We start from the raw sequence: 18,733 nt of genomic DNA, 5'->3' as shown, positions 1-18,733 counted from the left end.
GAAGTGTTGAAAAACGGGCTATTAACAGAATAACCCATTGAAATTGAGTCTCCTTTCTGAAGAAAAAATTGAATATCTGCAATATGGTGAGGTCACAACATAAATTGTATATCTTCCCTATGTCACCTAAGCAGGGGCTCTGTATGTTTGCTCCCCGTCCTCTCTTTATTTCAACCAAACAGACAACGTTGTCTCTTGTCTTGTTTGGCAACTTGAGAAAGCTTGGATGAAGAGAGGTTGGGGAGAAAACATATTGTGTGTGGAACATTCCATTTTTTCTTCATTTGATCTCCAGATTGTAGATCATTCACAGTCTGTTATTAAAAGCAGTTTAATATAGCCTTCTTACATAAACCCAAAAGGACATATCAGTGCCTCAGATCTGTTAACATTCATATAGTGATAGATGTATATTCATCATATTATTATTCACTGTTACTACACATAATAGTTATTAAATTAATAATATTACATTTATATTTATTGACTACATTATGTTAACTCCTCTAGAGAGGCCATCAGCTGGGTGAAGCTGTAAATGCAGAGAAGGTACTTCCTGTAACTCCTGTATTTCTCTCTTACTGCTGTTATGCTGACACCAGAATTTCTCTCCATGGATCCATAAAGGTATATCTTATCTTTCCTTAACCACTTCATTCACTCTCTAACTGTTGAGCTGCAGGTGAAAGTTTTCATGCTGACAAATAATTGCGCTAGAACATAAATAAAACAAAACATACACACGTTATGCACAATATAGCAATATTGCAAGTTGAATAAAAGAGATTTTATGACTTTGGTGATCATTTAAGTTTACAAGGAATGCTTTGTCATGACAATTATCTGTGGTTAGTACAACTGATGTTGGCCTAGAGAGGGACAAAGAAAGGCCTTATTCTGTTTCTGTTAGCATTGGCTAGGTAAATATAAGAATGTATAGTAGTATACCTAATTGTAGACTCAAGTTGCTAACTGACACAAATTTGACACACAATCCTTTGAGTGTGAGGAAGAGGTAATTGTATCAAACAGTGTTGGCCGTTGATTGTGTTAGATTTAGGTAAAAAAGATGATAACAAATTTTAAAACCCAGAATATTGTGCGAGCACACACGCTATAGGGGCCCCCCAAAACATTACCCGCCCAGGGGCCCTCGTGGGGGTTAATCCGTCCCTGCGAATAATGGAGGCTGCAATACACAGGACATGTTTTAATTGGATAATGATTGGGTGGCTGAGAGGCAGCAAAGTGGGAGAGAAAGGCACTGTAATTACATAAACCTTTTCCCATGTGAGAGCTAAGATCATAGTGATCTGCACTGTATTATACACGCAGCTACTTGTTAACTACTCTTTAAGCACATTTGAATTGTCCCATGGGCCATGATCTAAGGACAAGGTCAGATCTTTCTCTCTCTCCTTACTATTTTAAAACAGAATGTAGAACATTTAGCCTACCCTTTCAACATTACAAATACATATAATTTTACAGCTATAGTAGGCTATTTGCATACAATGTTTTATAACCCCACTGTGTCTGATTCTTGTCTTGTCTGTGAAAGATGTTTTCATTATGGTTCTAGAAAGATTATCCAATTATCCATTGTTAGCTTGTTGTGCTATGAAGTCTATAAATGGACTTCATTGTGTTTGAGCTAGTACTGTCATAGTGGTGGTGGTACACATATTTTGAGTTGTTTAATACTAACCCTTGTTCAAAGTAAAGTGACAATCACAAAGCTCTTACTTTACCTAGGTGTGGCCATTCAGTTAAGGATTACACTGGTTTTACACACTCTGTTTATGGGATTATTCCAGATAGACTCAGAGGAAAACAAATGCACTTTCAAAATGCAGTGGACAGTCAACAATCAAGTTGAGACATGATATGACAAGTGATCAAAGTTTGGTCTCTTGGTTTTTGACTCTTCAAGATACAGGACACCACCAATACACTTAACCACTATTGTGTTTTTCATCTGCCTTTATTGACTCATCCTGACCACAAATGATTTAAGATCTATTATAATGTATGAAAGGGTGACTTGAAATGAAAACATTACAATCATTTACGTGGACAGCATGGAGGTTGGAGAAATACTTACATGGTTGAACCAAGTTTGGTCTCTTTGTTTTCGACTCTTTGTTTTCGCCTACATGAGACACTGATAATATAGTTACCACTATTGTGTTTTTCACCTGCCTTTATCAACGTATGATGTGCATGAGCTGGACGGTGGACCACAAATGATTTGAGACCTATTATAATGTATGAAAAGGTGACTTGAAATGAAAACATAATTTTACATGGACAGAATAGTTTGAAGAAATACGTGCATGGCCAATACAACAATTTAAAAAGGAACTTTCAATGACTCTGGCATCATACTCAGCAGTGACTTTAAGTCACGCAGGACAGGGAATGTGAGTTGCTCTTTCTTTTAGAATGATCCAGTGCTAACCATAAATGACCAGTTATTTCTTTCCCCTGCAATAGTCGGTTACAGTGGGTGTGTTTTATGTTCACCATGTTCTCAAAAAAAGGCTTGATGTGGGTCGGACTCTTAGAGCTTGCAAATATGCTTACTGATTTATTCTTTAGCAAGTACAACCAGAAATTTGACATTGCATCTTGAAACGTATCCAAAATACCTGTATGTAGGCGGTACCACGAACCGCTGCAGTGTTTAGATATAGCAGCAGCACTAAATGTGAAAATGCTGAAAAAAGTATTTTATTTGTCTCTTGTATTTGCTAAAAATGATTAGTTTATCACAGTTTGTTAAACCAGAGAATTCATATTCAATGCTGAGAACACATTTTCTTAATTAGTTCATACCACATATAAGCAGCCAGAAGATTGTATTTATTACTTTCTTCAATTTTCGTTCACATGTGCATTCATGATGCAACTGAAAATATACTACTATAACTATACTGACTCTTAAATAAATTCTGTTTTCAACTACATTATATTACAGTTAAGTTAGACAATCCAAAAATATCAACACATGCTGACTATAATTCAATGTTTCTATCATTTTCACAAGGGTCTCATGCTTCTGTAGTTATGATACGACCATAAACCAGTTCAAGTGATGTTGGAATTAACTAAGTATAATGTATTCTAGTGTAAGTCGACATATGTCAAGGTTATAAGGATGTTTAAGTGAAAACATCTTGACATAATTAACTTACATTAGACATGACACTTTGACATGTATTTTAAACATTTTCATTTTGTGCCTATATTCTCATATATTTGACCTGACCAAAAGACTTTGTAATATTGAATCTTAGCTTTGTACGAACCCCAGCGTCCCTATTCTGGGCATGTTATAATAGGCAAAAATAGATTAAGATTAGGTGAAAATAACATTTGGAATAAAATAGCAGCAAGCTATTTTCTTCTTAAGACAACATAATAACTAATGGCATATACTGTAAGTAATGAATTATTAATGGTATTTTGTTACTAGGAAACTTTCAGGTCCTCTTGCATGGAAATAATGGCAAAGGGAAGACAATGGAGGGTATGTAAGACAATCTGAATATTTCATCTGAATGTCAAATCTGTCTTGTTATTTATTATGGACAATTGATCAGCGCCTATAATCTTATAGAAAAATGAATTAATGTAACTCTGAGAGGGTACAAATTGAACCATTTGTACTCTCTCAGAGAGTTAGATGAACTCTGAGTATGGGGTAGAGGTTAGAGGTTATGGGCTAGAGGTTAAACTAAGTAGCTCGTGTTGTACTGTATCTCACGTTGTGATTTACAAGCTCACAATGTGTTGTCTTTTAATGTGTTGTGAGCTTGTAGATCTGATATTTTCATTATTCACATGCAACAACGTACATAGAGCTCAAGATATGTGCATGTATTGTATGTCATATATGGTTTATTGTCATTAGGATGTGGCTGTAGTACTAGACCTAATATGTATCCTATGGAAAATAATGTTTTCTTTTTTCATCCAATCCAATTAATCGATTTTATGTATTTTGCTTGTTATTTAATTATTGTTGCTTACCATTAATGTTTTATGTTTAACCCATATTTACCTTGATAATCATAATGGTTTTTGGGCAATTTAGTAGGGTGATGAGAGTAGAGTAGATTATCTTTTAAAGTGTAACTGCATTATGGTGCTGTGGAAATTCAACGCAACTTAAATTCCAATATTCAAGTCATGTCTCCCAGTCCCTCTCACATTCACCACCACTTTTTCTCACAAGCAAGACTCAAGTATCAATTAAATAAAACCTAGGCTTATTCTAGCCTTTTATCCCCAAAACACCCAAGCACAGCCACATTATTCTATGCTGTCTGTCTGGCCAGGGCAGAGGTCTTTGTTTGGAGGCTGTGGATGAGGAGGACTTGTGTGCTTGGAACATTTCCAATGGCCAAGTCTCAACCAGGCTCACACCCCAGTGACATTGGCCCATGTGGGGAAGGTGTCAAGGTGAAACATTGCTCTGCCCCAGGTGTTGATGGCCAGTGAGATGCAAAGGATGCCGATGATGTTCATGACTATTCCTGCCTTGGCCTGAGTGATAGGAATGATGCGCAATGACATAACCAGTTTCACAACATCATAGCAAGCAAATGTATACAATCATCTCATGCCTGTATTATCACATTCTGATGACAACTACAAAACAGAAACAACTATGATCATACTATAATTTACTGAAGATACAAAGCAAACTCACCATATCAGCAACCTTAAGGTATCCATAGGAGAAGACAATGGCATTTGGGGGCGTGGCAACAGGCAACATGAAGGCAAATGAAGCACTCAGTGTACAAGGCACCATGATATACAGAGGATTGATTCCAATGGACTGGGACTGGAATAAACACAGACAGTTTGACTGGTCTTAGACTGGTGTGAGAGAACATTTGATGACAACATTCTTCAATCTCCACTCCCCCAGCTGGTTACTTTTTCTGCACTGTAATCACTGACTCATAACTCACTGTAATCTTTTCTTTCAGCACAGTCTGTGCTGAGAGAAAACCTTCATTAGGTGGGTGTAATTAAGATGCAATTCTTGTATGTTTGGGTGCTGCTGACTCATGACTACCAAAATGGGAAAGCGAGCAGCGATAATGGCATAGTATACTGGACCAAATGCTTTACACTGGAACATTACATATTCCACAGTGCAGCAGATCACAGTGGAACAGTCATTTTGGTCAACAAAGCCTGAACTCAAAATACCTCAGCCTTCAAGGAGTCTTATTTAGCCAGTACTGCCGTCTATCACTTTACCATGGCAGCACCCTGGGTTGTCTAACTCATTAAAAATGTTGAATGATGAAGTCTCAATTTGCAGCAATGCCACATGAAATGGTAAATGGTGTATACTTTATATAGTGCTTTTATCCAAAGCACTTTACATAGGTTGTGAATTACATTCACCCATTACACACACATGCACGCACGCACGCACGCACGCACGCACGCACGCACGCACGCACGCACGCACGCACGCACACACGCACACACACACACACACACACACACACACACACACACACAATAAATATTTCTCAGAATACCCCAGTTGTCACATTCTGGCTCAGTCCAGCTCTGGTGTTCTCCGAAGTGCTTGACTACTGATCACAGTAATACCATTCTTCAGTAGCTATGGGCACCAGCACAAGAAACTGAGCTGAACCTACATGTGTGTGGCAAAGGGCTAATGGGAGGAGGGGCCCATTGAAGGGGAACCAATCTTATTCAGTCCAAATTGCTAACTAGAGGGGCAACCAAACAAGGGAATGTAGGCCGACTTTGGCTGGGAGTAGTTTCAATGCTGGACTCCAATTGGGGAATTTAATTCAAAAGAACACCAGGGAGGACTAGAGCCAGAAAGAAAATGTGTGTCTCCTCACTCTCCTGGGCTGTAAGAACCTGTTTCTAGCTGCACGATGGCATTGGATTCTCTTTTTTTGGCCTCCTTACCATGGATGCCAGGACAGGCAGGAAGAGAGTGGCAGTGGCCACATTACTGGTGCATTCAGTGAAGGTAGCAATCAGCAGGCAGAGAATGATAGCAATTGCCCAGGGAGGGATGCTTTGAAGCGGAGTCATTTGATCTCCCAACCACTTTGACAGCCCTGATTCCTACAGAGACATGTATAAAACACAAACAGCATGCTCTTAAGGACACTTTGTATAGTCTATATTCATAAAGCTATAATCAACATATAGAACGTATAGAATTGGCAGCCACTCCTGAACTTATTATTGTACTGTACCTCACTGCCTTTTGCCAGGGCGAAGCCTCCTCCGAGAAGGAGTACTATGTTCCATGGTAACTTCTTTTGGGCTACTTTCCAGGTGAGCAGAGTTGGAGTGGGGCCATTGTTTTGCTGCGGGGCTGAAGATAAAAAATATTCCATGCTGAGATACTATCATCATGACCGCAGCTGCATAATACTATATTATTGTCTGTGTTCCAGAAATATGGCTCACCCGTGTCAAAGCCTTGAGTTCTCCAAGTACAGCAACGAGGAGCTTTAGAAGGCAAAACAAAGAGAAGGACAGCAATGAATACTGCCACTGTAGCATCGGATACATATCTAGGAACAAGAAACAAGAAGAAAATCCAATTCAATTTATAAAACTCTCCTCCAAACCTGTCATACTATTTGATTAGCTGGCTATTGTTGCATTGAGCTACAGTATACATAGGGTGAAGTGTACAGTATATCAGTACACTGAGTGAGTGAACATGAGAAAAAAATGAGTTATGTATACAAACTCTGCTTTGGAGTTGAAGATGTCAGTTGCCCAGCCAGGAACAAAGCCAGGGTCTCTGGTGAACCACAGCACCACCAGCATTACGAAGAGACCGAGGACACTCAGCTCCCCAAAGGACATCGGCCCTAGCTGACGGTGCTGCTCGCGGATCACATTATAGGCAGCAATCTCCTTCTCCGTCTTTATCACGCCACATCCCCATGTCTTTTTAAAGCTGAAGTGGAGGGCGAGAGAGATTAGGAGAAAGGATCTTGAGGTTGAAGGTGAATTTGAACTTGAAATTTAAGTTAATGCATCTCTCGGTCTACATTAAATGCATTTCCATCTTCATCAAACTCACTTGAATCCCATGAAGGCAAACTGTAGCCAGAGCCAAGCCATTGTAAGCATGATCATCATGTTTGGGAAAGCAAAGCCAAACCAGGAGGCAAAATTAATGACATCTCCATTTTGAGGAAAGAGTCTAAGACAAAAGAAAATAAGATTGAAGATATAAAAAATGTAATCCATTTTATTAAATACAAATTAAAACAATACAAATGGGTGTATATATTTACTCATTCATCTGGCCCTTGAGCACCAGATTAGGGCCTGTCCCTGTGAGTGTGGCAGTGCCTCCGATGCTGGCAGCGTAACAAACACACAGAGTCATGCCTTTGCACATTTTTCTTCTTTCTTTTGCCTCCTGACGCTTGGCAGCGTCCACAGCAGTATCTAAGAATGTCACCACAACTGTAAAGGCAAGTGGGAGAGATGTTACAAGAATTTAACTGGAAATCAGAAGACTCCTTCATATAAACATTGGCTGCACAATCTTATTTATGGACTGTCCATTCGCTAAATCCTCTTAACTGAACCTGACAAGGAGGGCTAGACTCTACTGATTGTAATCTCAGAGTCTGACTATTGTGAAGTGTTTTCATTTTTGAGTGGTGCCTAACGGCTCCATTACTGGACCAACTCGCACCTGTTCAAACCTGTTCTGTTACATTCACCCACAATGCTCAGCCACCTCAAGTCCAAGGGCAGACAGCTGGAAAGGCTCTCCAAGAGGACTGGGCTCACCGTTCACTCTGACATACACAAACAACACATGCAGCTCTACAAGGACACCATCAACTCCACCCGCACTTCATACTACTCTGGAATTATTCAGTCAGGCAGTGGCAACCCCAGAGTACTCTTCTCCACAATCAACAAATTACTTAAACCCATGGGGACACCATTTCCCACTCCTTCACTATCGAAAAATGCAATAACTTCCTAACCTTCTTCCACGACAAAATCAACACTATTCACAGCCAGCTGGCCACCTCCCCCCCGGACCGGAACCCGAGCCCTCCATACCCACTGCACACTCCTTCTCCTCATTTGTGGACATCACACCCTCTGAGCTTTCATAACACTTGTTTCATTCGCGGAGAATGTAAACTGATTTGTAAAGCATCAACGTCATTTCCTTGGGCGATACTTCCGCTAAAATCCCGCAACTTCCGCTGATAGTCTTTTCAGCGTAGGTCTTGCCCAGGGTGCACTCTCTCCCCACTCATAACTAAAACAATAAACTCTTCCCTTTCCTCTGGATTTGTACCCACCCCCCTAAAACTTGCCTCTATTACACCCATCCTAAAAAAACCTGGTCTCGACCCCGAGTCCCCCAATAACTACCGGCCCATCTCAAACCTCCCATTTCTGTCTAAAGTTCTGGAGCGAGTAGTCGTCAGCCAACATGACACGACATACCTGGAAACAAACCACCTCTATGAACAATATCAATCCGGTTTTCGCACTAAACACAGCACCGAAACCGCCCTCCTCAGAGTCACAAACGACCTCCTGTTATCTGCTGATACCGGTTCACTCAACATCTTCATCCTCATTGACCTCAGTGCTGCCTTTGACACCATTCATCACTCCATACTCATCTCACGCCTCAAATCCACCCTTGGAATCACTGACACTGCCCTATCCTGGTTCCAATCATACCTCACTGACAGACACCATTTTATTTTTTATTAACAACTGCCAATCACTCACATCACCCACGGCGTCCCCCAAGGCTCAGTACTTGGTCCTCTCCTCTTCATTCTCTACATGCTCCCCCTTGGTCAGATACTCCGCAGTCACGGCCTCCGCTTTCACTGTTATGCCGATGACACACAACTGTATCTCCCCTCCAAAACCATCACCACCATCACCCACTCCAACCTCACCTCCCGCCTGACTGACATTAAAACATGAATGCAAACAAACTTTTTAAAACTCAACTGCAATTGAGAAATTCTCATTATTGGCCCCGACTCACTCACTGAGAGGAGCGGTCCTCTCATGATTTCTCCCTCACTATTGATGGCTCCACTGTCACCCCTTCCACCCGAGTCCGTAACCTCGGTGTCATTCTTGACCCCACCCTCTCCTTCCAGCGAAATCATCAGAAAGTTGATATAGCCACTGTTTTAATTAGATTGTTTGTCTATTATTTTGTGGGATGATTGAGCTTTGTACCATTCCTGTGTTATGGTTGGAGGACGGGGGATTGTTTGTTTTTATATTTTTGTAGCTTGTCTTGAACAAGGTACAATTTCTATATAGAAATCTTAAAATTAAGTAAAGTGCAGTGTTTCTTGATCACCCATGTAACACTATGGTATATACAGGGGGATTGTTCCTTTAACTGGGTCGGCGGGCTGAGCGCCCGGCAAGGAGTATTATGGGATTGCTTGTGTTTACTTTCGGTTCTGGTGTAGAGGGAAGCGGTTCAGAGGAAGAGATATATTATTTTGATTGTTTGCTACGGACAGTTGATACAGAATTAGAACCCTGGCTGATCACGTTTGTTCTTTTGAATTATTTTTGTTTATTAAATCACCAGTTCTGCAACACAGACTCTTTTTTCTTTATAGCATAAAAAGAAAGCATAAGGATTACTCCGGAGAGGAGAGACATGGTGGTTATACCCAAAAAATTAACTGCTTACCTTGTCCCTCACTTTGTTTCCTTGTCTGACCAGGCTGTTTGCTCTCAGTCTCTGATGACTGGACCAGTTCTGAACTGAGGATTGAGGATGGCATGTCTAACTCATTATTGAGCTGCTCCAAAACGGCCTGGACAATAGGTACCATCATGGCTGTGGTAGCCGTGTTGCTGATCCACATGGACAGGAAAGCTGTGACACCCATGAAACCTAACATCAGACTGAGAGGAAAACATTCGCCTTTAATTAATACGTTTGGCTAGGCTAGGGGATCAGAAACTATGCAAGGTTTACAACCTCCCCTTATCAAAGGTTGTAAACAGTGCGATAGAGAAACAGAGTCAAGAACAAAAGTTTATGTAGTCTTTGTGATGGCAATGAACACAGATAAACATGATAGAGGACTCAAACAAATATGATGAACATGACTTTTGTGTTTGCAGCGGTGTGTTGCTGGTAATCGACTCACAGTGCTGGCCGCACGCCAACACAGAGAAGCACCCTCAAGGCGATACGCTTATGCAGATTCCAGTGTTCCACGGCTACAGCCACCATCAGCCCACCCACAAACAACATATTTGTGTCCTTCAGGTACTGCATACACACCTGAAACCGCAATACATCCGAATTAAGATATGCACATGAATTGATGACAGAAATACGCCCTTTACTGAGTCAAGCAGGGATATACTTGTTATACGAGGTGTCTCACATCGAAACTTCACATATAAAGCTCACAATGTAAAAAAAAAAATTAAGTACAAATCATGTTGTCATGAAATTCTGGATCAATCAGCAATAATTGATGAGGCAAAAAAGGAGTCAAGACAATAGTCTAGGTGATGATGCTTATGCTTTATGTACATGATATCATGGGGATCAGTACAGTCTAGGTACAGTACAGTACAGTCTAGGTCAGTGGTATAGTAGTTCTGCCAAGAGCATAAGAGATCACAGTTATACTGTAGCTGCAAAAAGTACAAACTGAACCAATAACAAGATAGGCTGTATCAAAACAATATCTGCAGGACAAGTGGAGAAATCTTAGCCTGGCTAATAAGCCAGACTCAAGTCAAATCACAGGCAAGTCGGGCAGGCAATTATTTTTTGCCAACGGCTGATTCGCGTCTGGCTTTAGCCAGGCTCTCTTACTCTTAGAGTAAGCTCTTAGAGAAAGCTCTTACAAGCTACCAAATATCATAATGTATTATACTATTAAGTGATGGTAAAATATAATATAACATAATGACTTGCTTACATCTTTGGACTTCATGATGCCAAACAGTGGGAAAAGGACAGCTGGGAGGAGGGCAGTCACAGCCAGCGGCAAGGCCTCTGTGCACCAGTAGACTGCCATCAGGATGATCACATAGCCACATCCTGCCTCCTACTTGTGCATGCACATGCACACGCACGCACGCACGCACGCACGCACGCACGCACGCACGCACGCACACACACACACACACACACACACACACACACACACACACACACACACACACACACACACACACACACACACACACACACACACACACACACACACACACACACACACACACACACACACACACACACACACATTTTAACAATTTATTTATGTCCACACAAAGGAAATTGCATACAAGGAGATAAATATTTCAGGTGCACCAAAGTTACAAAGGCCCTTAAAACAAGACAAACTGGGCAGGCTACTACTTGGCCTCACCCCCCGAACCCACGTCACCCCTGCCTACTTTGACAGGCTGGAATGGCTTAGGGTCGACGACAGAGTACAGCATATTGCAAATTGCAATGGGTCTGGTCCACAAGATTCCATACACCACCAAGATACCCATGTACCTGTCTAAATACTTCCTTAATGTTAACAAAGTCCACACCCACAACACCAGAGGGAGTGCAACAAACCATGTGCAAACCAGATTCGGCACAAACAAGGGACTAAATCCATTTTGCTCCTATGCCACCAAAATGTGGAACGCCCTAACAGTCATTAAGACATGCGAATCCCTTGAAAACCGCTCTCAAAGGGCACCTATACGGACGGTTGCAATTCGTAACTGGCCCCCGTAAAATCTGAACCCCCCCCCCCACCGCTATTTCCCCTCACTGTATGTTTCTTTTCGCTATTTACCTCCTTTATGATGAATTCCTGTTCTGTTCTTTGGCTATATAGAAGTGTCTATTCGTACGTCTCTAAATGTTTTGATGAATTGAACAAGGTGGACCCTCTTGTAAACAAGTGTAATGCTTTATTGGGTCGTCCACTTACAGTTAACAGTTAACAGTGTTTGTATTGAGTTTGAAATGTACTGTAATTCTGCAAACTGTTAATAACGCACGCACGCACGTACGCACACACACACAGTCACACACACAGTCACACACACACACACACACACACGCACACACACACACACACACACACACACACACACACACACACACAATCATATTTTGCTTTAGAGAGATAGGTAAAACCAAAAAACAAAAACATTATTTTTTATTTTCCGTCATATGAAGAAGTTAGCCTATATATAAGACAATTATATTACTTCTGCTCTTGTTGTGGAGGTGTCATAAAAAAGTGTAAAATGTGGCAAAAACACAGAGCAGCATACTGCCATCTTGTTATTGTCACATAGATTTTAATGAGCAGTGATAACAGGTTGGACTGAGATAAGGATCATGGGTTAAAGATCAGTGTCCTTCTATATGTTATGTTATAGTCTGTTCTTACACACTTGCTATACCCAGGCTGGCAGACCATAGGCTGAAATCAAACAATTTCACACAAACGGGTAATTTCTTGAGTGAAGGTGCAGTAATCCTTTCATGGTAGCTTTTGCTGTGCATGAGAGAGCTGCAATGACGTGAGAGGCATGGATATGCCTATCATAACATGCTTACAGCCGCTGATCGTGTCTACTTCACATGTAACAGTCTGTGGAAACATGTGCAGAGAGCCGATTTGACGTGTTCCCACGCTGGACAGCAACCTCCATGCTAACAACAATGAGTTCAGTGAACATAACATTTAAATCACACTAGGAGGTTCAGGGCTTCAGGTTGAAATCCCCGGGTCATGTTCCCATACATTTTGCTATAATTGCAGAGCAGATATGGCCGCAGCATCAACAGGTGCACTGCACAACTGAACAGGAGCAGTGCAACGCATGTATATAGCCTACATCATTTGCGCCTGCAAATTCTTCAAAATAGATTTGTATTAATAGTTCTTAATTGTAGTAGACTACAAAGAAAAGTTAGTGAGTTCGAACAAAAAAAAGTGTGTGTTGAAGTTATCCTTTTTTAATAATATAAGTCCATCATAAATAGCAAGGGCCTATCATATTGAAACATATTAACATTCTCTTGAACAAGATCAGCACATTCATTTACATACCGTGGTCCCGATCACCAGGGGCAGTGGAAGAAGAAGAATTGGAGTAGCGAATAATATTATTTCATTCTTAACATACCGAATACTTTTAAAAAATGCCATCCTCGATCAACAGCGGTGAAACAGAAACACCGGCGTAAAGAAAGTTTGTGCACCATGGATCGGCTTTTTAAACATCGGGTAAGGCGGGGAACGGGGAAGGGGGAGTCTCAAAAGAGGAGAGAAAAGAGCGAAGTCACGAATCACAATGAAGAGAGACAGGGGGGGGGGGGGGGGGGGGGGGGAGAGAGAGAGAAAGTTTCGAAATAAAACGCGTTTAAATCAGGGCCATAGCTGTGGTCACCTTGCAGTGGCAGCTAGAGTTCAGCCTAGACTTAAATCAGTGGCTAAGATAATATAATGCACAGCACACATTATCTAAAATGTTATAAATTGATGGTCTTACTGCGGAGACTTCTACAGCCATACAAGGTCATATTGTTAGGAGCCACTCAATCGCATATAATCATGGACCAAATTATGATGAATCTGTCAAGAATTGACCTGTTAGTCACCTCATATAGCCTAAGCCTATAGTCTGGGGCACAAGATATCCTTCAAATGATCAAATCCCTATAATGGGCCTGAGAATGCCAGTTTCATCCCTCAAGACCAGCCCTATTTAATACCAGACTTAAAGCAAAAAGGATTGTTTAATATAGTGCAGCAGATTAAGTAAATATATCATAAGAATCGTTCACTTGATGATACAAGCACCACATTTGGTGCTTGTATCCTCAAGTGAACGATCGTTTCAGTAATCTGCTCCACTAAAGTCTATAGTAAAATGTAATGAGTAACCACATTGTATTTTTGAGGGGTGTTAGCCCCTCCTATAAACAGCTATAGTGTAAATTCTGTCCTAAAACAAACATTAAATGCCATTGACAATGAATGTATGGCAAGCCGTTTTAACTTTTCATTGAACCACCCTCCTATCTGTAAAATATGTTTTAGATATCCAAAACCACGTTTATCCTATAGTCAAAACTGCATTCTTACTAGTCATAATTGTAATTAAAGATATCCATGGTAACATTCCTACTAGTAGAAATCGTATTTCAAGATATCTAGAATTCAGTTCTTCCTAAATTTGTTCGTCATAATATAAATTGTGAATATCCATAATTAGATTTCTACTAGTCACAATGTATATTTGAATTTACATGAAAATCCAATTATATATGTCTGGAATATTGTTTTAATTTTTTTTGAAAAAAATTGAAAATCCAGAAAAATCCAGAATGTGGATTTTAGATATCCAGAATGCAGTTACGGATATCTGAAACTAAAAGCCCAATACACACGCAAGCTGTTTTAACATTTCATAGCTAGACTGGATATGTATTCCAGATACCAGTTCTTCCTAGTCAAAACTATCTTTCAGATATCCACAATGACATTCCTCCTATCCACAACTGTCATTTAAGATATCCACAATGACATTCTTCCTATCCAAAATTGCCATTTCACATATCCATAACATAATTCTTCCTAGGAGAAATGACGTCACTTTTGCCAGTCCAGGTAGGAAATGAAGCATTCCCTCAGGTGAAGGAGTTTAAGTATCTCGGGGTCTTGTTCACGAGTGAGGGGAGGACGAAGAAGGAGATCAGCCGGGGAATCGGAGCGGCAGGGGCGGTATTGCAGTCGCTGTACCGCACTGCAGAGACGGAATGTTTTTATAATCGTCATGGGGGCCTGTTGCCCCCGCAACCCGACTACTGATAAGCCATATGGGTACTTTTCTATCACCACCAGTGAACAAATTAACAAAATGCAGATCTGCATTGTCAAAGATTATGTCAGATCTGTTCTGTGTCCACAGAACATTTTCTCAGGTTGGTTAGCCATGGCAAATAAGTATTAGCCTGGCCTCTGTGTAAAGCCCTGTTTTGGCTCGTGTCATGTCTGACGTATGGTCTGAGCTGAATTACATTAAACTTTGGCAGGTCAGCAGTGATCCCTGTTCCATGCAAGGTGTTATGGCTGATTCGATGACTTCTGAGATCAGGTTTCATTTTAGCCTTTCCTTCCCTTGGAGACAAGGGGTGATTCTTGAGGTCTAGAGGTGACCTTAGTGTTATTGTCAGTGCTTATTTAGTGAAAATACATTTCTTTACATGTTCAGACAGTTATAAGTTAACCCAAAATAATATTTGAAAGTGATACTACAGTGTCTCTCTAGTACCAACAACATTCGGTCCATCTGATCTTTGTCAGTTTGTCAATTGTCTTACTAAATCAAATGATTGTAACTTATCATCTTTGCCGCGATAGCATTAACATAGCACTCTTTTTTTGGAGTTAATTACTCTTTGATACTTTATAGTGAAAATAGAAGATCTAAACGCTCACCATGCACTGTGCTGCATTGTGAGCTTGTAGATCTGCTATTTTTGCAAAAGAAAAATTGTGTTGAACTTTTTTGAAAGATTTTGAAAAATGTACATGTCCAAAATATAGGGACACCACACCAGGTTGAAATTGCTTATGAGTAGACAATAACATTGAATGATCCTAAATCCACCAACCTGAAACTTAAGACTTGAAAAGATTTGAAACTTGCATTGGAATGGATGACCGAAGAAGGATAAATTCATTGCATGGCTCCCATGGGCCATGGCCCAAGGTTGGTGTCATGAGGCCTAAAGGGCATTTACCAAAACCTGCTTGACATAACTGCTAATGGACATAACCAAGTGATGAGCAATGATCACATGCTGATTCAATACGTTGAAGTTTGATAGCTATAAAGTGAATTGTGACTGTGCTGGGATTGTTCATCTTGTCTTACTTCCTTATAGACAATGTTTCAGGACATTACAATTGAATGATGAAAAGAGAAATGTATACAGTGCTGTTGGGGTATATATTTATGCTCCACACCTCCACCCATGAGTACACTGGTAACCATAGTGATCACCTTTATAGTCCTAACAACAGTAAAACGTAGTGATGGAACATAGATGGCAGCACTGTACATCGGGGTTGAAACACTATCCCACCACTTTATATTCCTTTGAAAACATAGCAGTGACGGTCACAACTCATACACAGAGAGATTAACAATGTCCTGTGATTTATTGGACTTTGTCTTTTTTTTCTTCTTTTTGTGTGTGGAGATATTTTAAGTTTGGATCACAAGGCTATACTGCAAGTTACACTATAATGAATTTAGTTATTGTATTTTAACAGCATTATTTGCAACCACATCAGGGTTGACAACTGAACTGCTGGGGCCCATGACAATTTTAAAACCAACATTGACAGACTTTTTACATAAAGACCTGTACATGTAGGGAATTCACTTTGGCCTACTGAATGCTATATATTTTAAGAAATGCTGATGAGGCCTAAAAAGCACTGAGGTACAAATGTTTCTCCAACTGACTTGACCATTCTCTGCATGAGGTTAAGAAATTCATGTTTTTTTGGCCCATAATGTACTGGAAGCAATTATGTTGCCTAGTGGTATGTTGTGATGAATACAACTTTTAATTTGTGTCCCTGTAATTGTAAGTCTAGACCCCACTGTGGTTTTTGTTTGCTTTGATGGCTATACTTTTGAATGAAGCTCAACTTTGTTATAATTTGGACAAGAGGCAATCTATTGTGCTGAATGATACTGTGCACTTACTGTGATGTACTGAGCGTCATTGCTATACAGTAGGCCTACTTGTGCATTGGTTGGGACAATACTCAGTTTCATGTGATTACTTTTTGTCTTCCTTCCTTCAAATTGTAGTGTGCACATAAGTTTATCCTTCATACACACAGCCTCATTGCAGATTTCCTTTCAGACACATATGACGTAAATTCTCCTTTCATTGTCAATGGCAAATGTGACATGAGTTATGACGAAAAGCTGTATATAGGAGGAGCTAGCGCCCCTCAAAAATCACACTTGTGTGAAGTGAGGGGCGCTCTTATCGCCATACATCATCATACATTACATTCCGTGCTCAGCCAATCAAATCATCACAAATGTCATTCCAGCCAATCACTTTTCTTCAATATGTACTTTGCTCAGCCAAGGCAAGATTAAGAATAGATCTATTTAGCATTATTACACAGATGCTACTATTATTTATATGCATAACATCCACTTCAAAGTAGCTCTCAGTCTCAGTAAAACACTAAAAACTAAATCAGCTAATTATAATTTCCTTCTATAAAATGCATGACATATTTGGGCCACAAGCACAAACAGTTGGAAGTCTGTTTTGCTGTTGCAGGTTAATCAAATGGTATATAATATGCCTACCCTTAGAAAATAAATCTTCTTTTATTGAAACATGAGTCATGACACGCTACAAAACCAATAAACATTATAATTAGTCTACTCGCCCTGGGCGAGTCACCCAATTAATTCAGATTCTGGACCATATGAAACACCTACGAAATAATGTGCTCTCATAGTGGAAGTTTTGAATAATCAGCTAAATGTAAATATCATTTTTATGAATGTTATTCTTTCATATTTGAGTTCAGGGCCACCGTATACTAGCCTCATAAAATAGGATTTGCAATGTTAAAGTTCAGCTGGAAAACTTAATTAGCTGTTTTGCCAAAAGACTTTCACTGTGGCATAGTTGACGCAATCATAAACTCTCATACAAGCAATGGCATTTTCTAAAAGTTATGCATTCTAAAGTCAAAATGGGTTCATTCATTGCACAACCCGTTGTATTAAGAGGATTTCAACTTTCAAGTCTCATCTTGAAATTACTAGTCAAACTTGGACTTATGCTGTAGGCTATAGGCCTACTGAAAAAACACATATGTACAGTACAGTACAGTACAGTACAGTACAGTACAGTACAGTACAGTACAGTACAGTACAGTACAGTACAGTACAGTACAGTACAGTATACTATTCCCGCTAGTTTGCCACATATGTGGCTTCCAAGCAACTTGGTATATAGAAACATTGCCACTTGCCATGCTTGCTTTTATACGAGAAAAAAACCCAAGAAAAGGGCCACTCAGCCAGGTTGCCAAGTTTGCGCTTTCCAAGCAACTGGGTATATGAAAACATCATGGGTTGCCATGTTTGCTTTTCCAAGTAAAAAACAAAAGAAAACATAGTATCGCCCTCCCGCTATTGCCTTCTTCCCATTTGCGACGCGTGGTGCTAGGATGATAAATTCTAGTAAGGAACATTTTTGGCCATCACAGATTTGTCCTATGGTAACCATGGCAGCCATTTTCCAAAATGGCCAACGCCTGCTGTTATTTTACCAATTCAGGTTCTAGACCAGTGGTTCTCAACGTTTTTGGCCGGGGACCCCCGGAAATGCTTTAGCAATGTCTCGGGACCCCCGCCCCGCCCCCTCCCGACCCCCAATATAAATTGACTGCTACAATAACCTTAATAATACACCATACAAAACACCACAAATAAATACTGAAACCAGATATAATCATTAGGGAGGTGTATGCATGTACTATGTGTACCATGTAAACTCTTCATGTCCATTCTTCAGTTAAAAAAATAAAAAACAAAAAAACGTTTTTTGTTTGTTTTTTTATAT

General features: G+C 40.2%; 1 protein-coding gene across 2 annotated transcripts; it reads right to left on the bottom strand.

Annotated features, from left to right (window-relative positions):
- Positions 1–2,849: 2,849 nt before the first annotated feature.
- On the bottom strand, positions 2,850–13,288 carry slc13a5b (solute carrier family 13 member 5b). Of its 2 annotated transcripts, none has more exons than XM_079514217.1 (12): positions 13,161–13,288; positions 11,010–11,138; positions 10,221–10,357; positions 9,755–9,972; positions 7,335–7,509; positions 7,118–7,240; positions 6,779–6,991; positions 6,490–6,596; positions 6,273–6,394; positions 5,977–6,138; positions 4,718–4,855; positions 2,850–4,551 (listed from the first exon to the last, which is right to left on the bottom strand). In XM_079514217.1, the coding sequence occupies exons 1-12, from the start codon at positions 13,257–13,259 to the stop codon at positions 4,426–4,428; spliced, it is 1,749 nt and encodes a 582-aa protein (XP_079370343.1). In that variant the 5' UTR covers positions 13,260–13,288; the 3' UTR covers positions 2,850–4,425. The 2 variants fall into 2 exon arrangements, with proteins under 2 accessions (XP_079370343.1, XP_079370344.1); XM_079514218.1 differs by having other exon boundaries at positions 11,010–11,141; positions 13,161–13,279.
- Between the last annotated feature and the right edge of the window lie 5,445 nt (positions 13,289–18,733).

Source organism: Electrona antarctica (assembly GCF_951216825.1).
Source record: "Electrona antarctica genome assembly, chromosome: 11".
Lineage (NCBI taxonomy): Eukaryota > Metazoa > Chordata > Actinopteri > Myctophiformes > Myctophidae > Electrona > Electrona antarctica.
The sequence above is the reverse complement of the archived record's forward strand: the minus strand, read 5'-3'. Positions and strand labels throughout refer to the sequence as shown.

What these genes read in the sequence shown, in the direction of transcription:
- slc13a5b (XM_079514217.1), bottom strand. Translation starts at nt 13,259, where the DNA reads ATGGCATTTTTTAAAAGTATTCGGTATGTTAAGAATGAAATAATATTA. An exon ending in GCATCATGAAGTCCAAAGAT is followed by an intron (nt 10,358 to 11,009) that starts GTAAGCAAGTCA and finishes TTGCGGTTTCAG; the next exon opens with GTGTGTATGCAGTACCTGAA. An exon ending in GAAACAAAGTGAGGGACAAG is followed by an intron (nt 7,510 to 9,754) that starts GTAAGCAGTTAA and finishes TTGCCTTTACAG; the next exon opens with TTGTGGTGACATTCTTAGAT.